At 57.2% G+C, this 25,108-nt stretch overlaps 1 protein-coding gene across 4 annotated transcripts; it reads left to right on the forward strand.

Moving 5' to 3' along the window:
- Positions 1–2,848: 2,848 nt before the first annotated feature.
- ATG101 (autophagy related 101) lies at positions 2,849–11,521 on the forward strand. Of its 4 annotated transcripts, none has more exons than XM_073318498.1 (3): positions 2,849–2,905; positions 5,628–5,938; positions 9,586–11,521. In XM_073318498.1, exons 2-3 carry the CDS (start codon positions 5,687–5,689, stop codon positions 9,988–9,990), a joined length of 657 nt encoding a protein of 218 aa, XP_073174599.1. In that variant the 5' UTR covers positions 2,849–2,905; positions 5,628–5,686; the 3' UTR covers positions 9,991–11,521. The 4 variants fall into 4 exon arrangements, with proteins under 4 accessions (XP_073174599.1, XP_073174598.1, XP_073174600.1 ...); XM_073318497.1 differs by having other exon boundaries at positions 2,856–2,905; positions 5,654–5,938; XM_073318499.1 differs by lacking the exon at positions 2,849–2,905 and adding an exon at positions 3,533–3,677.
- Positions 11,522–25,108: the final 13,587 nt, after the last annotated feature.

Consider the following 25,108-nt stretch of genomic DNA (forward strand, 5'->3'; position numbering starts at 1 on the left):
GGCCCCCTCTGAAGGCCTGTGGCTGGGTGAGGGGGGGGGAACCAGGCCATAGGGCTGCACGGTCGTCCCAGCTACGAGATGAGCGCACACCCGGCCTCCCCATTGGACAACCCTCCCACCCCCAGTGTCTAAGTGCCGGGTGCTGATCTCATGGCGTTGAGCTCTTGTGCTTGCCAGGGGCTGGCGGAGCCGGATGCCTGGTCATTGTCAGCGTCTCTGCTCGGGGTGGAGGAAACGGCTCAGCCGTAGTGAACGCAAAGAGAGCCTGATGCTGGCCACAGCCAGACCCCATGGCTCTTCTAGGTCCCCAGCACACTGAGGCCCACTTTTCCATTGCCCTGCATCATGTGCCGTTATCTGGGCCTGTGCAAAGTGGCAGCAGCTCACACCCACCCTGCACTAGTGTAAATAATCCAAGGGGCACAGCAGGGCAACCGAGAATCAGACTCCGGGTCCCCTAACGCCTGGTGTGGACTGTGCCGCATTGGAAAGGCCAGCTGGCTACACTGCCCCTGCAGGGGCCCCATCTCCGATCCTACAGGCATCCCATCCTGTGGGCCCAGGCTGCTCTCTGACCCCTTGGGAGCTGTGTCCAAAGCTCGCTCATATATACTCCAGCCAAGTTCTTCCTCTCTGCAACAGCGCCCTCGGCAGCTTGCAGGAGATGCTCGTGCTCTGAGAACATAACTCTGCAAGCAACCACCCTTTGAAACTGGCTCCTTCCACTGAATGATCTTAACGCTCTTGAGAAATACCATCCAGTTATTGCTGGTCCTGTGGGGAAACTGAGGCACACAGCGTGGCAAATCGATTTGCCATAGGTCCTACAAGTCCCTGGGCAAGGCAGAAGGAGAATGCGGGGCTCCTGGCTCCAGTTCTCCCTGTGCTAATGAGTGGGCCCCACTCCCAGTCCTGGGCCTAGAACCCAGGAGGTCTGACTCCCAGGCTGCGGTTTATCCACAGGCTCAACCTTCCTCCTCAGTGTAAAAAATAAAAATAAAAAGTGACCCCAGTGTAAGGACGGGGTAGCAAGGGAGGAAGGGCGAGTCTGGGGCCAGCACCCAACCATGACGTCCCTTCCCCAGATCACACCCTCAGACAGAGCTTCACCGCGGGAGGGGAGGGCTCCCGTCGGAATGACCTCTCTGACGGGCAGCCCGGAGCTCAGCGCCAGGAATAGCCCGTTCAGGCACCACGTATAAACAGCCCAGCAGGACAGCGATAGCATACGCTCTGACCGGTGCTATTTGCCCAACAGAGCAAGTGAGAGATGACACCCAGTTTGAGGCGGACCGGGGAGAATATTTGACACGATACCAGGGCTGTCCCGGCTCAGACGCACAGCGCCTCTCTCCCCCTGCACTGTGCTAGGGGGAGAGAGAATGGACTCAGCAAAGGCCTGACCCCAGGCAAAGCTCCCACTGGTGTCAGTAGGACTCCTGCTTGAGTGAGGCCTGCACAATCCAGCCCCAGGTAGAAAGAAACTTGAGTCCCTCCTCCTCCTAAGGGCAGCTTTGTAAAAGCCTGGTTTGGATGCAAATGTAGGAGTTTGCACTGCAAGTAAGAAACTCTTCTGTAGTGTTTAAATCATGTGTAAGCCTGCTAGGGGTGCTCTCTGTGTTGTTGAAGCCCCAGAGCAGCAGCATGTGTGGGGTTGGGTGTGACAGGTTTAGTGAGCCTGGTTGCTTGGGATCGACTGTGGCAGTGGGCTTTCTTCACGGCGTTGTTTAAAGAGCAAAAGACAGAACATCTCCCTCTAAAAATTAAGCTACCTTGTATTTTTGCAAACAGTTTGTGCTTTATTTCCTTGGAGCGGGTGGTCGTCTGAGGCCCTGTATAAATAACGTTCAGGGTTGCTAATGCTGGCAATATTTGGTGTATTTCCTACAGCCCCAGGTCCTGGACTCATGGGATTCTCAGCTACGGTTGCCAAATTTCTAATTGCACAAAACCAAACACCCTAGACCCTCCCCTTCTCCGAGACCCCAACCCCTTCCCCAGGTTTGCAGGGAAAAAGCAGGGCATGTGACCCAGGTAGGGTTGCCAACCCTCCAGGATTGCCCCGGGGTCTCCAGGAATTCATGCATCCGATGACGTGAGCTGTAGCTCAGGAAAGCTCACGCTCAGATAAATTTGTTAGTCTCTGAGGTGCCACAAGTCCTCCTGTTCTTTTTGTGGCTACAGACTAACAGGGCTGCGACTCTGAAACCAGGAATGAAAGATTATGTCATGGGAGGAAACCTCCAGGAACACACAGCCCCAGTCCCCAGTGCAGATACCGGGAGCCAAAGGAGCAGAAACCCAGCATTGTTCTCAAAACCTCCTGCTCTCCAGGCCAAACTGGGGAATGTCTGAGTCTGACCCAGGCCTGTGAGGGCGGCTGCAGCGCCAGCCCCCTGCAAACCATGTTGACGCCGCCCCCCCCCCAGCACACGTAGGGCTGGGAGAGAAACCCACGTGGAGGGGCTGGGCTCTGCACACCTGTGCAGCTGCAGTAACGCCGCCCTGGGAGTCCGCCAAGCCAGGGGGAAGCCGAGAGCCAATGCTGCCTCCCGCCCGAGGAAGTGGGGCGCTCTTTGATTGGTCTTTCTTTCGGAACGAACCAAGTCAGCGTTGGAGAGGGGGGGATTCTTTAACACGTTTGTTTTGTTTGGGGGGTTCGAAAACAAAAAAGAAACAAAAACAAATGCTGTATTCCCACTCTTTCAAGTGATTGTGCGTAGAAAAAGTGGGGACTTGGTGGGGATTCAGAGAAAGACCGATGGTTTGCCCCCCATCTCAGATGGTCTATTCCACGCTCCCCGTTCCCTGGGATGGGACGTTCCAAGGTCTCGCCTCCCCCCTGTGCCGGGCGGCGATGGTTCATTCCGGGCGAAGGCGGGGCCGCGGCCAGCTCCGGAGGCAGGTGAGTCGGGGGGAGGCAGGTCCCCCCCCGGTCCCCCAACTGCCCCCCCGCTGCGGCCGGGCCCCCCCATCTGCTCCCCCCCCGGACCGGCCGCTCCCCTCCCCCCATCTCCCTCGCTCCGGCCGGCCCCCCCCGTCTCCCCTCCCCCCCGGACCGGCCGCTCCCCTCCCCCCATCTCCCGGGCCCCCCCCGACTCCCCTCCCCCCCCCGACCGGCCGCTCCCCTCCCCCCATCTCCCGCCCCCCCCGCTCCGGCCGGGCCCCCCCCGTCTCCCCTCCCCCCCCGGACCGGCCGCTCCCCTCCCCCCATCTCCCGCCCCCCCCCGCTCCAACCGGGCCCCCCCCGTCTCCCCTTCCCCCCCCGGACCGGCCGCTCCCCTCCCCCCGTCTCCCCTTCCCCCCCCGCTCCGGCCGGGCCCCCCCGTCTCCCCTTCCCCCCCCTGGACCGGCCGGGCCCCCCAATCTCCCGCCCCCTCGGAGCCGGGGCCCTGTGAGCGGGATCCTGTGACATAGTCGCCTCCTGGGGGAAGCCAGGGCCTGGGCGCCTGGGTTTGCGGGGATCCCCCTCCTGAGCAGGAGTCGGCATCAGTGAGCTGCTCCGGCTGGTCTGCAGCGGGGGTGAGGGTCCCGTGGTGACACTGGGAGGAGATGGGGGGGTGTTTCCCACCGTGACATGGGAGCACCCCGAAGTGATCACACTGCCCATCTCAGCCCCGTCCGGCCGCCCCAGGATCTCTGAGCGCTGGGTAGACACCGCTGGACTCATCCTCCCGGTCTGTACGAGCCTGTCGTGGGGTGGGGAAACTGAGGCACGCACGGGCGAAGGGCCGTCTCCCCGGTGTCATAAGCCAGGGAGCAAACCTAGCAATATTCTGGTGTGGATCACTGACCTGAAGCAGAGGAGCGAGCCGGAGGGGGAGGGGGTTTCTTCGCCGTTTCCTGGCCCAGTTCTCTCTCCTCCTTCCCGGGTCAATACACTCTGGACCTGCTGTGCATTACAGCTGTACCTGAGACCTAGCCAGGGCCTAACTCGCCATTCCTGTCCACACCCATCCCAGCAGAGTCCACTGGACACCCGCGGGCCGCCCCGTCTGTCTAGCGCACCTTGCTTGGCTCTGCCCCAGCTAGTGGATCGCTCATCAGCTGTCACCGCTGCTGAAAAGGGGACGCAGTTTCCTATAACCCTGATGTAAAGACTCGTTCTCTTGCTAATGCAGACACGGGGTGCATTAAACAGGGTGTTTTTTCAAAAGGCTTCTGTCTGGCTCTGTGTGTCGTCGCCAGTCTGTGGACACCTCACGAGCTGGTTGTTAAAACCGACTTTCCTGGTACTAGCTGAGCCAGGTTAATGAAATCATCTTTCTGGGAGGGGCGGTAACACGGAATATTGTTTGGTCTGGAGTACCCAGGGCCTCTCAAATCTCCTCCCCCCATTTTATAAATAAGAGAAGGGTGTTTGTGTCACCTTAAATCAGAATCGCTAGAGGGCAGTCTCTGCTGTCATTACAGACAGACTTCTTTTACACGCATGGTTGTGAGCCTGATTGCTTTGGCTTTTCACAGCAGAACTAGCCTCCCAATCCCCAGGTCCCCCGGAAGTTTAACGTCAAGCTGACACATGGCTGTCTGCGGACACATCTCCGTAGATCTCCGCAAAGTTTTGCAAGACTTGGAAGATCCCCAGGTTGTTTCGGGTGGCACCCTGGGCATGTGAGACCAAAGGACGGGAACGGTTATTCGTTATCACGGTCCGTTGCCATTCGTTATCATGGTCCGTTGCCATTCATTTAGCCCCCTGAGCTGCGGGGTTATAATACTTTCTACAAAAAAGAAGTATTCCCCCATGGTAAAAATATTCTTTACGAGAATAACTGCAAAAATACGTGTTCAAGCAGCCATCCCGAGGCACTGTGTTGTAGTGGTTAAAGCAAGGGCTCAATTTATTTAGAGCTTTTCTCCTTTCTTGCTATGTGAGCCTGAGTACATCACATCCTTGTGCCTCAGTTACCCTCATCCCCATTTCCCATGTGGGGAAATTGCCTAGCACACAGTGGGGTTGGGAGGTTTAGTTCATGGTTGCGGAGCATGCCGAGATCCTCTGATGAAAGGTGTAAGTTCCAACGAAAGGGGAAAATGTAGTATTCCCTCTCTCAAGAGTCAGCCTGTGCCGTGTGCTGTCTGGCTGGGGGCAAGGAAGGGTGAGGGTTACCTGCACATTGCAGAGCAGTGAGCTGAGGAACAGGGAGGCCGGGCCTTGCCCCTGGCCACCATGCAAATCTGTGGCTGAGTCCGGAATGGAACTCAGATCACGTGATTGCTGGGGCCCTGCTTGCACCAACAATTGACACACCCTGCTTGTGAGCAAATGACTGCCCTGGCTGTTCTGCTCTGGTGACAGTCAGTGACATGGCTTTGCCTGGACATCTCGACAGAGCCCTGCCGTGCTGGGGCAGCACGCTGAGAACTGTTCCTGCCCAGAAGAGTTCGCTCTCTCCATATGGGCAGGAGAACAGGAGGGTTCTTCTCTCCATTTACAGCTGGGGAAGTGGGGCACGGGGAGGCAAAGTGACTTGGCCAAGGTCCCACAGTTGGTGGCAGAGCTGAGAACTTGATCCCAGATTTCCCAAGTCCCAGGCCAATGCCATAACCCCAGTCCCACCCTCCTCTCCGCTTCTGCGGTCTGTCCCACAGTCACAGCATGCTGGCTTGTTGCTTGGTTACAGGGAGAGTTCTGCTTTGCCGTCCCCAGCTGGAAACACCGTGCCCGCAGGCGCAGACTGCCATGAACTGTCGCGCTGAGGTGCTGGAGGTGTCGGTGGAAGGCCGTCAGATCGAGGAGGCCATGCTTGCCGTGCTCCACACCATCCTCCTCCACCGCAGCACCGGCAAGTTCCACTACAAGAAGGAGGGGACCTACTCCATCGGGACGGTGGGGACGCAGGACGTCGACTGCGACTTCATTGACTTCACCTACGCCAGGGTCTCCTCCGAGGAGCTGGACCGAGCGCTGAGAAAGGCCATTGGGGAATTCAAGGTAAAAAGCTTGGAGCCAGTCACCTTGGCTGACTTCTCAGAGGATGTGTGGACCAGAAATTCCAGCAGGGGTTGATGGAGCTGCAAGCCCTTAGCCCTGCTATGAAGCGGGCCCAGGGCATTGAAAGCAAGGTACTCCGCATAAGAGGTCTTGGCCTTAACCTCCCAGGATGCGTCTTCACTGCACGGTTAACCTAGGCTCTCCCCCAGGGTTTTACCCAGCCACCTGCCATCCACCCAGAAGAGCCTCTGCCACAGGTCTGGAAATGTTTTAAGCCTGGGCAAGCTGACCCAGCTGGGAGGGTGGGTGAGAGCCCTAGCTGGAACCTGCTTATCCTGCAGTAAGGATGCAGGCTGAATAGTCTGAGTGCTGATAGTCCTCCAGTGCCCTTCCCACATTTCCACCCCAAAGGACAGACAAGGTCTCCTTCACTTGGACTGGGAAGGAATCCTAGAGTCTCAGCACAAGGAATCCTGGGATATGTCCCCAGGCCCCCTGGGCGGGTGCAGAACCAGTGAGGACACAGAAACAGAAAAAGGGATTGCAGTGGGGCCACTCGCTCCTCGACTAGGCTAACTCTCAGGTGCCAATCACCCAGGTAAACTCAGTAATGAAAACACGTCCTCCGTGCATTGCATTCTTCCTCTGTAAATCAGCTAACCCCAGCAATGAGTGGGTGTGACAGGGTGTGGTGAGGCTAAGTGCTTGGAAATTCTCCAGGGAAAAGACACTTAAGTGCAAAGTCATCTGGGGTAGGAAAATACTGCATTGCAAGGGGCTGGGAATGAACCCAGCATCCTGCACTTTGGGGCTACACAGCCTCCTTCATAGAGAGCATCATAGGCATCATCAGAGTGGAAAGGAGAATTTTGTAGTTACATGTAAAGAGAGGCAATGGCTCTGTGGATGGAGGTCTGGATAAATTGACTCCTCCAAGCCATAGAGAGTTAATGGCAGGAGACCTGAGGCCCCGGCAGTTCAGCATCCTGTGGTCCTAGTACCATTTGGAGAGGCACATCTCTGCATGGTGCTAAGGCTCTCTCTGTGTGTCGCCTTGCCTGACACACTCAATGCTTACTGCGAATAATGCACCCAGCTCAAAGCTTGTGGTGTGTAATGCAACGGGGCCTAGATACTGTCCATCTCCTAATGCCTATTCAATGTGATCTGTACCCCAGCTAATTTAGAGGCTATATTGGGGATGGTCAGATTGTGACAGGGTTTCTGTGGAATTAAATCCAAGACATATGTTGTGGTGAATTTTAACGAGGGAGATTTAGGGAACAAATCATCCCTTGAGTTTTCTGCGTTATGAACCACAGTGTCCTAAATCCTGCTGAAAAGGTCATGGGAAGCGGTAATATCTGGGTTGTAGAGAGACTGGATGTCAACTCAAACCATCACTGTTCAAATACTTTATCATCTATAGAGTGTCCAGTATGACAGCCCCATCCTGGATTTCCAGATCTAGGAACTTACAATCCTCCTTAATAATCAAGGAAAGCGATGAAGGTTGCAAAGCACAAAATTTAAACTTCCCTTTATGTTTTCTGCTCCTGGACTGCCCCGGCTTAGCAATTCTGGAGTCATTGCCATAGGCAGCTGGCAGCTGGGACAAGCCGGGGGTTTGGGAATTCGCAAACTGCAGGGTGCCCATCCAACAAGGAGCTGTGTTCCTTTTCCCAGACGTGTCTAGTCCACGTGAGTGACTGCACCTCTCAAACCCCCTTTAAAAGTGTTTCCACGTTTTGTTTCTTGTGCCCTGATTGATTTGCCCTGGTTTTATGACGGACGTGCCACCAGCAGCCACTTGTTTCCAGTGCTTTGCTTGCTGTAATTTGCAGTGATGAGGTCAGTCATCAGCTTTGCAGTTCGATTTCATGTTTTATAAAATCACGTTAGCTCTGGACAAGGCTGCTAACGGTTAGACTGCTCAGCGTAATGACTTTATGTGGCTGGGCTTCCGAGAGAGAAATCTCAGATTGCTGAAAATGGACGGTATCTCCAGACCCTGAAGAGCAGCACTCCAATAAATGGGAACGGCTTCTGGACAGCAGCAGTTTCAGGTGCTGGGCTCTGTTCTGCCAGGCAAAGGAGTGGAGGGCGTGTGGCTCAGCCCGCAGCTCTGAACTGAATTTGACTAAGACAAAGAAGATATTTGGCTTATGTCCATGATCTGGGATCATGTCACCTGGTTTAATGGACCTTCACAGAAGGTTAGTTACTCTGTTTTACAGCTGGGGGATCTGAGGACCAGGAGAGGATGTGACCTGTCAAAGTCACATAATTAGCAATACAGCCAGGAATGAAATCCAGTGGTTCTGCTGCCCAGTCCCCTGCTCTAGCCAGGAAGTTCCCTTACTGGGGAAAGTTATGGACATTTTACCAGATACTTCCTTAGCTTTCTCCACCAGACAGTTCCAGGGGGTTTCATGTTTGTAAGATGTAGCGGCTGCTTTTGGCACTGCTGTGCTGGCCTCATGAGTTTTACCTGCTTTTATTGTCTGTGGAAGAGCCCTCCTGCTTTTCAGGATTGGCATCTTTTTGAGGTACTGTTATTCTGGGTTCTCCAGACCAAATGTACACCTGGCAGAATTGAGTCAAGTGGAGCTGCCGCGAGGGTGAAACTAGCTCTGGGTCTGAACTTCCTCCTCTGTGATGACAGGGAGGAATGGCCTAGGCCTAGTGGTCAGGAGCTGGCCTGCAACTTGGGAGACCTGGGCTCAGATCCCTGCTCTGCCACAGACCAGTGACCATGGGCAAGTCACTTAGCCTCGCTGTGCCTCAGTTTCCCATCTGGACTGTCCTGCCATAGATGGCTGTTGGGAGGCGGGTACATGAGGTGTTCAGACACAGGTGATGTGGCCAGCTGAGTAGCAGAAATAGCTAGAGCTGATATTTGCATATCACTGGTGTTTGCCAGGGCTCTGTCCATGGTAAGCGGGGTCCGTCACAGCTCAGGGCAACTGTAGCTGTATTTCCATTGCCTGTCTTGGATGGAGGCCCTTCTGAGCTGGGTATTTCCAGGCTGCCTTCACTGTATTATTCCCAGCAGAGAGACTGCCCACACCCGCTGGCTTTCTCTGTAGAGATGGTTAACGGTGTGACTGCTACAGGGTAAGGAAAAAGGCACTACAAAGAAATCACATTCTACACACACGCTGACAAGCTTACCAGACATCACCCCAACTCTCACATGGGCTCTGGCGGGGGCAGTCCTTCCACACCCCACCAAGGAGTTTCCTTTGTAGTCATGAGTTCACCACAGCTTCAGCTGAGAACGGGCCCCCTCTGCCCTTTGTACATTGCATCCTCCTCACCCCCCAGGTTTTTCCTAGGAAATCCACTTTACATGCATTGTCTCAAAGTCCTTAGAAGTTCCCAACATCTCCATTAACCAAGTCCCTAGGAAAGTTACACTCAACCCTACAACAACACACAAACCATTGCATTTTGAATACAGTGGGCCCCAATGGATTAAACCTAATTCCGTATGATTTAACTTAAACTGTATTGAATTATCTTAATTCCATAGGGGTTTGTCCAGGACAGAGCCGGGGACTGTCTGTCGTGCCTTGGCCAGATGGCCATTGCCCCAGTGTCCCTAAGCCCCTTGACCTTGGCTGTGCCTGGTGCTCTCTCCGCAGGACGCCCTCCGATACTCAGGCAGCGACGGCATTGGGCAGATCTCCCTGGAGTTCTACCAGAAGAAGAAGTCACGCTGGCCCTTCTCGGATGAGTGTATCCCCTGGGAGGTGTGGACCATCAAGGTCAACGTGGTGAACCTGGCCAACGAGCAGGAGCGGCAGATCTGCCGGGAGAAGGTGGGGGAGAAACTGTGCGAGAAGATTATCAACATTGTGGAGGTGATGAACAGGCACGAGTACCTGCCCAAAATGCCCACCCAGTCGGAGGTGGACAACGTCTTCGACACGGGCCTGAAGGACGTGCAACCCTACCTCTACAAGATCTCCTACCAGATCACCGACTCCCTCGGTTCCTCCGTCACCACCACCATGCGGCGGCTCATCAAAGACACGCTGGCACTGTAGGGCCTGGGGACAGGGGGCTTGCACCTTTCTGCTCCCTATCACACAGGATGACCCAGGGTGTCCTGGCAAGTAGAATCGTCTCAGAGCACGGTCCCAGTGGGTGTTTGCCTGGGCAGGCCTCTCTGCTTAGATCCCTCCCGTCCATCTGTACACTTCAGACGGAAGCTTTCTGCAGGCTGGACTTGGGCTGGCCCTTAATTGTGAATCTCCCTATGTGGGGGTCACCTGGGGCTGTGAACTGAAATGACAGCAAAACTGCTCCTTGTGCCACGTGGCCTATATTGCAGCTGGCCTGTCAGCTCCCCTCCCCCGGTCTCCCTTTCCTCCCTCAGATCCCTCCTGAAGCCCCAGTTCCCTTATGGACCCTCGTCCCTGCACTGCCTGGCACTGGGACTGCTGCTGCCTTGTTTCATCTGAGTGGGATTGTGAATTCCTGGACAGGGCCCCTCCTCTTTCTCTCCCGTCTGTTTGGAGAGGGGCTTTGCACAGGCTCGAGCAATAGAGCAGTAACCTCTGGTTGGTGGGCGAGTCAGGGATTGTATTTCTCTGCCTTTAACACTGTCTTGTTGTAACAGTGGGGAAAGAATTGCCCTCAGCAGAGCAGCTGTGACCCCCCACAGCCACGGTTAGAACAGCAGTCATAGGAGTCTCTGGGTGCCCATGAGGCAAGGCCCATCTCTGCCTCTCTCTCCGTCTGGGAAAGGGGGAGAATGCTGCTGGTGGTCGAAGAGCACACAGGGTAAGCAGATAGTCTTTGCTAAGCTTCATAAAGCCCCTTCCCGAAAATACAGGGGCGCAGCTGGGCACTTGCCCAGCCACTAAAACCCATATTCCCTAGTCAGTCACCTTAAACCAAGTCCACGTCTGACGTGTGGCCACTGTGGTGAGAGTGGCTGCTGTGGAGAGAGGCTGGGCTGGCCGGAGACGTGAGTGCTGCAAAAGAGTGGCAGTTGCTTCCTGTTCCTGCCGGCTCTGTCCCCGCACAACGCGCCGTCAGAGGGGCCAGTAGCTACGTCTACTTGGGCACACAGGAGCTAGTGCTTGTGTGTGTTGTCCAGTGACCTCACAGCACTGCCGTCACCTTGAAAATACCCCCTTCGTTCTTCCTGGCTGCTAAAAGAAAACTGAGCAGCCAGGAGCTCTGTGTAAAGCAGGGTGAGATCTCCAAACCCTGTCTCTTCAACACACTTACACCCCCGTCCCCACTTCCTCTCTCATGGAGACTGTAACAAACATGTGGGCGTCAGACACCCTGTGTTTAGAAACTGACCTGTCTGTGCTCTGTGGATCTCGTACTCTGGGCGTAATAAACACTGGCCTAGGCCTTCTCTTTCTTCCTTCTCTCGGATTGTCGAGAGTGTCTCCCCCCCGCTCAAGTAGTGTCACCTCAATCAGATCCAGGCTTTGCTGACTGCCCTGGTGTCATCCCACAGTAAAGCCTAGACCTTGGTGCGTGAGCGCTTCTGCTCCAGAGGCAGAGATGAGCGTGTGGGTTTCTCTGAGTCTACTGATAAACTGGTTTCACATCAGAGCTCTCTGTGTGCTCATGTGTTCTTACCAAGGGGCTGTGTGAGTCGTATGGGGCCTGGTGAAGTGAGAACAGTTGCCGGGTGAAGGGCAGAAGAATGGGGAAAACCCGATGCTGACGGGAGGGCTCAGGGCCACAGTCCCCTCCAGAACGCTCAGGTCCCATGACAGCCAGATTCTCCAAAGAGCCCTGGGCCCAATCCTTGAGAATTCTGGCCTGCGTGTGGGCCCCTTCCCTGGGCAAGATCATTCCTGACGGTGAAACAGGTTTCCCAAGTTCCTCTGCTTGACCAGCCGGGCCAACAGGATACGGTGCCTCTTGCAGCCGTAGCGCAGGTTGGGATCCAGCCTGGGCTGGTCATCCCCAGGTGGTAACCAGCCACGATGGCTCCTCAGCCTGCTCTCAGATGATTGTGGCAGGTCTCGGGTCAGCTCCTGGAGGATGTTTAAATCCCACTCCCACAGCCCTAGCAATGGGACTGAATGGACACAGAGTCTGGCAGTTGCTCATGTTTGGCTGCCTTAGGAGCCCCACCTGGGGCCTGGTTTTCAGGCTTGCTGAGCACCCACCAGGGAGGCCAATGGGAGCTGTGGGTGCTCAGCACCTGTGGGAGAAGTTGGACAAAAAGGTGAAATCTCCCTTATCGGTGGCTGCTGTTGAGAATTCTGACTTTAAATTCTTCTCTGCTGCCACAGCAGGGATGCAAGAGGTGGCTCTGGGCCAGTTCTGTGCCCAAGAGCTCTGGTCTCCAGAGGGGCCATGTAACCCGAGACCCCACGTTCAGACAGCCTGAGGGTTAGGGGGGATGCACAGTGTGCGCGAAAAGCAGCAGGTCTCCATGAGGGGGACCACTGACCTGTAGGTACGTACTTCTCCATGGCACAGGGTAAAGGGAGACCAAAGGGCAAGGAAGCTAATACCGCAGTAATGGCGGCTGGACTTCAGCGAGCCAGCAGTGGGCTAGTCAAACGCCACACGGGGTTGAGAAGCAATTTCTTAGCCTGGTAAGCAATTGCTTCTTCGAAAGCACCTGGTGCAGCTATTTTTGAGGGTTTGAAGTCACCTGCAGGTGGGTCACAAAGTCGCGGTGTGGAAGCAAGATCCGGGAGCCCAGCGCTGCTGAGGAGGAAGTGGGCCGAGCCCAGGACGTGGCACTTCGGGAATTTCAGCTCAGGATCTGCCCTTTAGGATCAACATGGAGGCTACTGCAGCCAGCAGCAGCGGCCCGAACAGAAAAATGCAGCCGTGTGGGGCCTGGCCACAGCAGCTGTTGGACGAGCCCAGCCCTGCTAGCTAATCCTTCGGGGTGGGAAGTGACGGGTACTTGGTCCAGCTGATGCTGCGGCAGGGAGAGGGATTTACTCTGTTGGGATTGGGTCAGGGTAGGAAGATTAACAAGCTGCCTGATGAAAAACGCTCCAGCTCCTTAATGACCGTGGGGCGCGGGGGGTGAGTCCAAGCTGCACAAGGGTGTCTCCAACTTGGCCAGCGCTGCTGAGAGCTGCAACCCTGGGGCACGTCACATCAGAGCCAAACTTAAATAAGGGCTGAAAAGTTTTCTCTTCCAACATTTCTGCTTGAAGCTCAGTGCTTGGCCAAGTTCCACGCACTCCGGTTCAGCCCCCTTTCGGCTACCTGTGTGCAAAAAGAAACAGCCATAATTGCTTCCTGGTAATGGGGAAAGGGACCCCCCCCCCCAAAGGAGTGAAACTTCCCATCTCTGGTCAGAGGGGGATGCATGGACCAGAACAGGACAACGGTTGGCGCAAAGGTGGCACTGGGGGTGTTGATCAGGCCCTGCTCCAGGATGCACCTGCGGAGTATTTACCTGGTTTGTTCGGATGGTGCCTGGCTGAGCAGGGGGCCCATTGGGGTAGGGGCGGTATAAACAGACTAGGAGCCTGTGTCATGATCTTGAGGAGCAGGAGGAGCTGCTGAGGGTGAAATCTGGGCCTCTTTGAAGGTGGGGAGCTTTGCTGTCGACTCATGGGAGCCAGGATTTCATCTCCTGCGGCTGCACCCCATGGGATGAACCCTCAGCTCTGGTGTCACCAAAGGACCAGCTCGAAGGCCCAGAGAGGAGCTGGCTCTCCAGCTCAGCCCAGATTCCCTGGGGTTTCCCCAGAAATGTGGGGGTTCACTGCCCCTGAGGTGCAGGGTGTCTGGTTCCCAGAAGGGGCACTGGGGGGCTGTTCCCACAGAGTGGAGGGGTTTCCCTGGGGATATGGGGGGAGCAGGGTCTCTGGTTCCCTGGAGGAGCATGGGGTGGGGGCTGTCTCCCCGGGGGGAGGGGTTTCCCGGGGATATGGGGGGAGCAGGGTCTCTGGTTCCCTGGAGGAGCATAGGGGGGGTTTCCCGGGGATATGGGGGGAGCAGGGTCTCTGGTTCCCTGGAGGAGCATGGGGTGGGGGCTGTCTCCCGGGGGGAGGGGTTTCCCGGGGATATGGGGGGAGCAGGGTCTCTGGTTCCCTGGAGGAGCATGGGGTGGGGGCTGTCTCCCCGGGAGGAGGGGTTTCCCGGGGATATGGGGGGAGCAGGGTCTCTGGTTCCCTGGAGGAGCATGGGGTGGGGGCTGTCTCCCCGGGGGGAGGGGTTTCCCGGGGATATGGGGGGAGCAGGGTCTCTGGTTCCCTGGAGGAGCATGGGGTGGGGGCTGTCTCCCCGGGGGGAGGGATTTCCCGGGGATATGGGGGGAGCAGGGTGTCTGGTTCCCTGTGGGGGCTGTCTCCCCGGGGGGAGGGGTGTCCCGGGGATATGGGGGGAGCAGGGTCTCTGGTTCCCTGGAGGAGCATGGGGTGGGGGCTGTCTCCCCGGGGGGAGGGATTTCCCGGGGATATGGGGGGAGCGGGGTGTCTGGTTCCCTGGAGGAGCATGGGGTGGGGGCTGTCTCCCCGGGGGGAGGGGTTTCCCGGGGATATGGGGGGAGCAGGGTCTCTGGTTCCCTGGAGGAGCATGGGGTGGGGGCTGTCTCCCCGGGGGGAGGGGTTTCCCGGGGATATGGGGGGAGCAGGGTCTCTGGTTCCCTGGAGGAGCATGGGGTGGGGGCTGTCTCCCCGGGGGGAGGGATTTCCCGGGGATATGGGGGGAGCAGGGTGTCTGGTTCCCTGTGGGGGCTGTCTCCCCGGGGGGAGGGGTGTCCCGGGGATATGGGGGGAGCAGGGTCTCTGGTTCCCTGGAGGAGCATGGGGTGGGGGCTGTCTCCCCGGGGGGAGGGATTTCCCGGGGATATGGGGGGAGCGGGGTGTCTGGTTCCCTGGAGGAGCATGGGGTGGGGGCTGTCTCCCCGGGGGGAGGGGTTTCCCGGGGATATGGGGGGAGCAGGGTGTCTGGTTCCCGCTGCAGGGAGATGCGTGGTTCCGAGCCATGGGGCTGGAGAAACAATCCTTTCCTGACATCACTTAAACCCTCCCCGCCCGTCACTGCCCTGCAGCCACAACCCTGCTGGGGCTGCGGGCAGCGCGGGAGCTCCTGGCCGGGAGGAGCAGACGGGGCAGCTGCGGGGATTTGCCCCGGGTCCGCGAGGCCTGGCTGCGGCGGGCACGGGGTGCGCTTTGCCAGAGCCCCCCCCCCCAACCCCACACTCTGCGGGGCCCCTCGCCTCTCCCGGGCTGAGACATGAACAGCAGCGCCCCGAGCCCCAGCCGCGCCCCGCGGGCCGCCGCCCCGACGCTGGACGCGCTCCTGGGCGCCTGCTGCGCCGTGGGGAGCGGGGGCGCGGGGGCCGAGCCGCGGGGCCGCTCCATGGCGCAGGTCGCGGTGCTCTGCGTGCTCTGCCTCACCGTCCTCTTCGGCGTCTTCTTCCTGGGCTGCAACCTGCTGCTCAAGTCGGGGAGTCTGGTCAGCCCGGCGGGGAGGGAGCGGAGCCCCGCCAAGGAGCTGGAAGCCGGGCTGGGCACCTAGGGGACCCGCCCCGGCCCCCTTCCGCAGCCACCAGCGGAGCTGGAGCCTGGAGCCTCGGCGGCAGGTGCTGGGGGTGTCTGGACGGTACCGGGACACATTTGAGGGGAGGGCTGGAAATCAGGCCCCCCCTTTTCTCCTCTCCCTGCTCCGCCGGGCCCCCAGCCCTAGCAGGGGCGAGCGCCCTCGCCCGAAGCTGGCCCCTTCCCCTCCCTGGACGTCCGTCTGCGAAGCTCGCCGGGCGCTTTCCGAGCCGCACCCGGGAGGACAAACGAGCTCCCGGGGGCTCCAGGCAGCCCTCGCTGGGTGATGGTGTCACCGGGACCGTTCAACGCGCCGCGGACCGAACCGGCCCCTGCCCCGGGAGAGTCTTTTTGCCCCAGCCGCAGATCAAGACAAACCGCAGCCGGAGCCTGGAAACCCGCCGCGCCTGCCGAGGGCCGAGCTGCTGCCGGGGGCTGCACATCACGGCTCGTTCCTCGCCTAAAATGGACAGAGCCAGGTGGCTGCGGATCCCAGGCCGGCGGCTGCGGCCGTGGCTGGTGGGGAATTGAGTGTGAACGGTTTGGGCTCCAGGCCAGGGGTCCTTGTCCCTCCCTCCGCTGTTCCGTTCAAAATCGGTATTAAACTAAATGGAAACCAGCTTCAGTCCCGAATTCATTTCCCGTGGAGCCACCCGCGGCGAGACCGGCTCAGACCTGCCCCGACGAGCTCCGGGCGTGGGTTAGGCCAAGCTGCGGAGCGCGGCGGAGACAAGCCGGGGGGAAGGGGGCAGGTTTCCCCTATCTGCCCCGGGGTAACCGCGGAGCGCGGCGGAGACAAGCCGGGGGGAAGGGGGCAGGTTTCCCCATCTGCCCCGGGGTAACCGCGGAGCGCGGCGGAGACAAGCCGGGGGGAAGGGGGCAGGTTTCCCCATCTGCCCCGGGGTAACCGCGGAGCGCGGCGGAGACAAGCCGGGGGGAAGGGGGCAGGTTTCCCCATCTGCCCCGGGGTAACCGCGGAGCGCGGCGGAGACAAGCCGGGGGAAGGGGGCAGGTTTCCCCATCTGCCCCGGGGTAACCGCGGAGCGCGGCGGAGACAAGCCGGGGGAAGGGGGCAGGTTTCCCCATATGCCCCGGGGTAACCGCGGAGCGAGGGGAGACAAGCCGGGGGGAAGGGGGCAGGTTTCCCCATCTGCCCCGGGGTAACCGCGGAGCGAGGGGAGACAAGCCCGGGGGAAGGGGGCAGGTTTCCCCATCTGCCCCGGGGTAACCGCGCAGCGAGGGGAGACAAGCCGGGGGGAAGGGGGCAGGTTTCCCCATCTGCCCCGGGGTAACCGCGCAGCGAGGGGGCTCCTGGGGACAGGCCAGCTGGGTCAGTTCACTCGCGTTTAGCGGTGGGTCCTAGCCCGTCTCGCCGCTGTGATTCTGGGGCCGCGTCCCTCCGCCGCGTGCGGGGTTCGGGTCCCAGAAGCGCCGAGAGAAGCTTCCAGTCTCCCTCTTTCCTTGTGAGCGCCGGGGGCTGTTTCTGTCCCGCGGCAAGAAGAGGCGGGCTGGCGGCCCCTTCGAGACTAAGCCGCGTATCTGAGCCCAAGCTTCCCCGGGCTGCACCCCGGGGCGCCGGCTGCTGTATCTCCCGCAGGCTTTTGCTCAGACCCACCGCTTAGTCTCGAAGGCGGCTCCTCTGACACCGGCATTCCTCCTCCTGTTCACCCTGGAACGCCAGTCCCCTGCCCCGGGACAGCCCAGAAGTGGAGCCGATGCCTCCGCGGGGGGGGAGTTGCCCTGAGCTCTGCATGTGGCGCCGGAGCGACACCAGATTGACACCACTTGAGGTTCTGACCCTCAAAGGTTGGGCCTCAGCTCGTGTCCCTCTCATCAGATCTGTCTGGCGCTGCACAGTGCGTCTCAGCCCCTGTGCGAGGTGCGGCCGGCCGGGCAGGTTGTAAAAGTCTCTGTGACCGGCTGGCGGGACAGGCACGAAGCAGGGAGCCTGCCCCAGGCTGGCCCTGGCTTGGCACTGGGATCGGACACCGTCTCCTGTGTGTGCCTAGCGGGGGGAGAGGCCTTTACAAATCCCCCCCTTCTCCCGCGCTCAGCGGGTCCCCTGGGAACTCGGGGTGGGAGACTTCGGCTGGAGGTTTCCCCAGACTTACGGTTTCGCCAAGAGTAAGAGCTGATTTGGGCATTAGAAGGTGCAATCAGAAAAAAGTCCAGACCAGTCATAAATATAGGTGCTTTCCAAGGGCCCTTTCACAAAGCTGGAAACAATTATGAGCCAAATCAGCTGGGAGGAAGAATTTTTAATCAGAAAAAAACTGAAAGATAATTGGGAATCATTTCAGAACACCTTACCGACTCCCCTAAAGCCACAATTGAGGAAGAAGGCTGTGCTGGTTAAAAAACCAGTGTGGTTCCCGGAGGGGAAGTGGAGGCATATATATATATATATCAAATGGAAGAAAGGGGAAGTTGTTAGTAATGATTAAAAATCACAAATTAGGAACTGTAGAAAATTTAAAAATTGATAAGGGAAGCTAAAGGACAGAAGGCGAACTCTATGGCCAGCAGTGTTAAGGACAATAAGGAGTTTTAAAATAAATTAGGAACAAAAAGAATCCTGACAACGGGATTGGTTCATTACTAGATGGAAATGGTAAAATTATACATCTAGGAGCAAAGAACACAGGCCAGACTTGCTGGATGAGGGACTATCCTAGGAAGCAGAGACTCTGAAAAAGATAGGTTTCAGAGTAGCAGCCGTGTTAGTCTGTATTCGCAAAAAGAAAAGGAGGACTTGTGGCACCTTAGAGACTAACCAATTTATTTGAGCATGAGCTTTAGTGAGCTACAGCAGATGCATCTGATGAAGTGAGCTGTAGCTCACGAAAGCTTATGCTCAAATAAATTGGTTAGTCTCAAAGGTGCCGCAAGTACTCCTGTTCTTTCTGAAAAAGATGTGGGGCTCATGGTGGATAATCCACTGAACATGAGCTCCCAGGGCAGCGCTGTGGCCAAACGAGTTAATGCCACCCTGGGAGGCCTAAACAGGGGACTCGCCAGTAGGAGCAGGGAAACGATTTTACCTCTGTATGGGGCACTGGTGAAACTGCTGCTGGAGTCCTGTGTCCAGTGCTGGTGCTCCCAGTTCAGGAAGGACGTCGACAAAGGGCTCAGAGAAGAGTCACAAGACTGATTCCAGGGTTTGAAAATGTGCTTTATAATGATGGACTCAAATAGCTGCGTCTGTTTCGCTTAACAAAGAGTTCAGAGGTGACTTGATCACAGTCTGTAAGTATTTGCCTGGGGAACAAATGTTTAATCAGGGGCTCTTCAGTCTAGCAGAGGAAGGTTGAACCCGATCCAGTGGCTGGAAGCGGAAGCTAGACACATTCAGACTGGACATAAGGTGGACTTTTTTCACATTGAGAGTAATTTACCACTGATGTCATTTCCCAGGGCTCATGGCAGATTCTCCATCACTGACCATTTCAAAACCAGGATATGATTTTTTTTTTACAAGCTCTGCTCTAGGGATTATTGTGGGGCAGGTTTCGGGCTGTGCTATGCAGGAGGTCCGCCTGGATGATCACAATGGTCTCCTCTGGCGTGGAATCTGTGAATTAGCAGCTGGAAATTAAAGGATTCAGGATCCATTTTCACCTCCCCCACCCTCCAAGATGTTCGGGGGTCTCAAGGTGCTGCATAGATGTGGGGCAGCTCAGTGCCAATAGCCTTATGCTCCAGGAGGGGAACTAAGGCACAGAGCCATTACACAGCTTGGCCTAAAACTCTGAGCTAGTGTGAAAGGCAGGAGCCCTGACTCCCAGCCCTGCGCTCTGACTGCTACCCTACATTGTCATTGGCGGTTAGGATTTATCTGTGGCTGTGCTCCTAAGACGGATGGTCCCTGCCCCATGGACCTGGCGTTGTAAGGACAGACGAGTGGCGGAGGTCAGGAGAATAACAAGCAATGCAATCACCTCCCTGATTCCTCCAGAAAGCAGCTGATGCTTCAAGCAGGAGCTGGGAGCTAATCCCAGTACTTCTGATTTCAAAGGGTGCTTCCCCTCTCATTTCAAGGGATTAGTCTGGGGGGATGATCCCTGAGTGAAAAGTGACCGAGTTATGACTGGCTTCTGCCGGGAGCCAGAATGAAGCGCCATCCATAGGGAAGCCTGGATCTCCTTGTGCAGAAAGCCCAGAGCCATGAACCTATTTCTGGGCTGACCATGGTCATGTCACTTAATCCTCCTGCACATCTGCCTCATCCCTGTCTACAGAACAAAGCTGACAGCCCTGACCTGCCTGCCAGGGTGACTGTGAGGGTTGGGTTTGTGAACACGCCCGTGTGAAGGCTGGGCTGGGCTTGCCAGGACACTTGTTGAAATAGCCAGTGTATTAGTGTGTTACTTTCTACTTAGCAGAAATATCCTATCCTTAGTTATCCTACCTCTAAGAGGGCAGATAACTCGCTTTAATACCTCTCTCGGCTACAGCCAATAACAGCGCTGGAATCTGTAATGAGTTTTATAATACGCCTGGTCCTGGGTATTGCAAAGATGCTGGACAGGGCTTTCCTTTTATTGCGTACATAAGAAGCAAAGATAAAGAGGCCTCCTGCCCCGTCAATCCCTGAGGATATTTCTCTGGCTGTTAGCTCCTGGGTTTAGCAGATGCTTAAATCTCTGCCCGTTAAACATGGGGAACTCAACTGTGTCGATGTGACGCAGCGGGGAGGGGGGAGCGTTGAGCTGGGAATGTGGCAGGGGGGTTTCACTGGGGAGGGGAGACCTGAGAGCCTGTCACCCGAGCCAGGAGGGGGAGGGGGAGGTGACACCTCTGTCCAAGAATGTGAACAGAGGCTGCAGGAGGGAGCCTGCTGGGGGGGTTAGTTTCAGTTTGGTGCTGGGTGGGGGAACGCAGGGTACCGCAGGGAAGCCCCAGGGTCTAAGCTCCCTGCCCCCCAGAAGGACTTGACTGAGGGGTCCTGGGGGCACCCACAAGCTCTGGTTTAGACTGTGTTCCTGTTGCCCAATAAACCTCCCCATTTTACTGGCTGGCTGAGAATCCCAGGAAGAGGGGTGCAGGCCCCAGACTCCCCCACATTCGGTGACAGCCTTCCAGACAAACCCTGTCCTTTTTAAAGGCCTGATTCTGGCAGGGCAGGAGCCAAGTGCTTGTCACCAAGTGGGATTGGGCCCCAATGGCCGAGGCACTGTCCTGTTAGGGAAGATATGTGTCTAGTAGTTAAAGCAGCAAACTTGGGGCCAGGACTCCTGGGTTCTATTCCTCTCAGGTAGGGGAGAGGGGTCTAGTGGTTAGAGCAGCGGGGGCTGGGAGCCAGGACTCCTGGGTTCTATTTCTGGATCTGTGTGACCTTGGTAAGTGGCTTCCCCTCTGTCTCTCTGTTTACCATCCCTGTGCGCTCCCAGAGGTGCTGCAGGGGCTGACTCCTGGCTGTTTGCAGTGTGCGTTGAGAGTGTTATACCAACAAAATAAAAACCAGCAGGATCGTACTAATTGGGGAAAAGGCAAAATACCACATTTATTGTGAATACAGAACGAATCCGAGTAAGCAGTTAGTTATAGCGATAACATTCCATTCAATCTCATATTTATTCTCACATTCATTCACACACACGTTCTGCAAGGTTGTCATCATAGTTACCATGAGCATTAGAGTTGCTCATGCCAAGCCACTGGCCAGGTGGCCTGGACATGAGGAGGGAGCAGGGCCTCGTCAGATGCTCATCTGATGCTCCTGGAAGTTGGTTTGCAGAATCAGACCCCAAAGTTCTCACTTTCTAGAGTCCATTTTTATAGGAATTTCTTCCTAGGCCAGTGTGACGAAGTGGGACTGTTCTCAATGTTTCCTCCGAATATTGTGGGGGTGCCTCAGTTTCCCCCATGCAGTTCTTAAGTATCTAGGGGGTGGGGTAAGGGTGTATGATCACTGCAGAGCCCTAGAGGGCAGGTGTGTGCAGGGGTCTGGACACAGAGAATGGCCGACACCCTGTTTCCTGGCAACTGATGGCCTGGGCCCTTCCCCCCCCTGCAAGGTGAAAGCTGAAGGGTTGGAGAACAAAGGAATCAGGTGACCACCTGGCCCAGGAAAGGAACAAAGCCCAGAGGAGGAGGGGCTGGAGGGAGTTTCAGTTTGGGGCTGTCTGGGACATGGAGAGAAGGGCAGACGTGGTTGTCTGGCTCACTGCCCCCCAAAATGGACCCAGCTGAGGGGTCCTGTTCTCTGCACCTACAAGCTCTGTGTTAGACCATGTTCCTGTCTTCTAATAAACCTTCTGTTTTGCTGGCTGGTTGAGAGTCACGTCTGACTGCGAAGTTGGGGTGCAGGACCCTCTGGCTTCCCCAGGAGCCCTGCCTGAGTGGACTCGCTGGGGGAAGCGCACAGAGGGGCAGAGGATGCTGAATGCTCCGAGGTCAGACCCAGGGAGGTGGAAGCTGTGTGAGCTGTGTGTCCTGAAGACAGGCTGCTCACAGAAAGGCGACTGCCCCAGAGTCCTGACTGGCTTCATGGGGAGCAGTTCCAGAGCATCGCCCGGGGACTCCGTGACAGCCAGTCTATGGAATTGCTTCATCATGCTGTTGCTGAATCAATCAGCGGATGGCACATTCCTGACGGCTCCGTGCTGCCAGATGTTATCTTGTTCTTTGGGTCTCCCATCCTTGAGGCTGTTGGGTGGATTCCAGTCTGCCAATGGACACCGGATTCTTAGGCTGGCACCTCCCTGATCATTCAGTTATTATCCACACCAAGCATCCATCCACATACATCCTCTATCTCTATTTTAATCACAATTGTTAACAAAGCGAGATGAATACAACAAAAGGGCGGGGAGTCTCTGGGTGCTGTTTCTGTTGTTACAGAGTATTGCTTTGAGTCTCTCTCTGTGTGAATTGCTTTGAGAACAGACTCTGTCTTAGAATGTACTAACGCAATTAACAGCTTGCAAGTTTCACACATAGTGGGAGAGAAACAGCACCAAAAACCAAGAGACCTCTGAATTAGTAATACCCTGGAATTTAAACTCTGGGGAATCAAACTCATTTGTGATTTTAATACAGAACTTCTTTAATATGATCCAACATAATCCTTGAAGGAGCAGAGCTGTGGGAGCGCCAGGGGTCGTCAAGCACAGCACCAGCTGCTGCTCATGGCTCCTGCTCTCTCTCCCTCCGCACTGGGATTGTGCTCTGTGGAGAAGGTACGTTCTGTGCTGGGCAATCAGCGGCCCCAGCCATTAGCAGGTGACCTTGACCACGGCCTGCCGTGTTTTCCCTTGCAGGGCGTCAGACAGGGCCCTGCCCAGCACTGAAAGCCACACACATCCCCGGCTCGGGCGTTAAGTGCCACAGAGCCGGGGTGGGACAGTCCTTTGGCCAGCGCAGACCAGATACTTCTGGGGCAAGTTGTGGGGTGGATTGTTCCAGCATGCAGCAGGGCGGGCTGTGTGCCAACAACCCAGGGGGCCTGAGCCGGTGGCCTGGCTGAGCTCAATGGAGCCATGCCAGTTTACACCAGCAGGGATCTGTCCGATACATTTTTCTCACCTTCTGCACCACACGGGCCAGAGCACCTCAGCCAGCAATTCCTGTGTCCAGCCTTTGCTGCTACGCTGCTCACTCAGCTGGCGGCAGCCTGGGCTGTGCCCCAAAGGGAGACCGAAGAGCAGAGAGTATCATGTCCCTCTCCAGGTCATGCCCCAGCCGTACCCAGGCGGCACCGTCCCTACTAACCTGCCATGGAGCCAGCAGGGGTAAATCCTGCCCTGCCCTGTGGCTCCGCTCTGGCCATGATCCCTGGTCTGGGGAGGGATGCTGGGTCCCCTGGAGCCGTGGCCAGCAGCAGCGTGGAAGGGTCCTGGGGAGCTGAGCTCTGCCCGTGTGGGAAGGGGGGTGTGCAGCCTGGCCGCGCTGGTCACTCTCTGGGGGGCGCTGCTCAGACAAGGAATTAGAGGGACCTGACTGTGGGGGCTCACAGGGCTCTTGGGGAGCCCAGGGCAATACTGCTCCCCTTCTCCCCCACGCATCCCACCCCCACAGCTGCGGCTCCCCCTCGGGGCTAGTGGGGTTAGTTTGCTGATGGTTGTGAGCCGTTCTGAGGAGGAAGGAGCCATGGGTGAAGTGAGTTTGCTGGGTCTTAGCCCAGTTCTCACACTATGTTGCCCTCACACCTCGCTGCTGGTCTCGGCAGACAGGCCAGGACTCTTGGGCTCCCCTCTCCCAGTGTGGGGCGAGGGGAAAGCCTTCTGCTGCATTTGAGGGGACCAGGATTGGGCCCCCTAGTGACTGCTCAGCGTAGGGGGCCCAGCGATGGCCCTACGACCCAGCAGCCCTCATGGCTGGGGATTTCCTCCCCCCATGCACAGCCAGCCCGGGAGCAGACACCCATTTCCTTGCCTGTTTTATCTGCTCCTTGTGTTAAATCCTGCGATGGCGGTGCGTTAGGGAGGGAACAACCCTTGCTGTAGCCGCGTCCTGACGGCGCAGGGAGAGCAGAGGGCCCTCCCTGGACGCAGGCTGGGGCCTAGGTGCAGCCGTCAGCTGTTCCTGGGCACCATGGTTCTGCTGCTGACCCCCCCATAACCTGGTAGGTGCACATGTGGGGGGGCCAGACCCCTGGCTGTGTCAGTCGGCTGTAGCTTCATTGGAGTCAATGGGGCCAGACCCCTGGCTGTGTCAGTCGGCTGTAGCTTCATTGGAGTCAATGGGGCCAGACCCCTGGCTGTGTCAGTCGGCTGTAGCATCATTGGAGTCAGTGGGGCCAGACCCCTGGCTGTGTCAGTCGGCTGTAGCTTCATTGGAGTCAATGGGGCCAGATTCCTGGCTGTGTCAGTCGGCTGTCATTCCATGAACACCCACAGCACTGCACTGATTTACAGCAGCTGAGGATGCGAGCCTGGGCTGTTGGTTTCCACTCCCTGCACGGCTCCGGATGGGGCTGACTAAAGTCCAATTGTAGGGTCTCAGCAGGCTCTGGCCCCATCTGCCTTGTTTGGTCATTCTGTAGCCACCTGCTCATAGCCCCTCGCATCCTGGTGGCTTCCACAGCCTCCTGGGGCCAGGGCCAGGGCTGTCCTTGGATGGAGGGACCTGCAGGGAGCAGCGGGAAATGAGCTGATGGATCATTAGGCCACACTCTCCTGTAGGGGGCGCTGTGCACCTGTCTCTCAGGTGACACCTAATCAGAATCAAAGCCAGGACAAGTCCCAAGGCAGGAGGTTGTGGGTGTCTTGGCCCAGCTCCGGCTCGAGCCCGTTACAGTCTGTTCCTGAGGCTCCGTCTGTGACGAAGCGGGACTGTTCTTAATGGTTCCTCTGAATAGTGTGGGGGTGCCTCAGTTTCCCCTAGGCAGTTCTTAAGTCTCTAGGGGGTGGGGTAAGGGTGTATGATCATTGCAGAGCCCTAGAGGGCAGGTGTGTGCAGGGGTCTGGACACAGAGAATGGCCGACACCCTGTTTCCTGGCAACTGATGGCCTGGCCCTTCCCCCTGCAAGGTGAGAGCTAAAGAGTTGGAGAACAAAGGAATCTGGTGATCTCCTGGCCCGGGAAAGGGACAAAGCCCAGAGGAGGAGGGGCTCGAGAGAGTTTCAGTTTGTGGCTGGCTGGAGACATGGAGTGAAGGGCAGATGTGGTTGTCTGGCTCACTGCCCCCCAAAATGGACCCAGCTGAGGGGTCCCGTTCTCTGCACCT

This window comes from Lepidochelys kempii, chromosome 20 (genome assembly GCF_965140265.1).
Source record: "Lepidochelys kempii isolate rLepKem1 chromosome 20, rLepKem1.hap2, whole genome shotgun sequence".
NCBI lineage: Eukaryota > Metazoa > Chordata > Testudines > Cheloniidae > Lepidochelys > Lepidochelys kempii.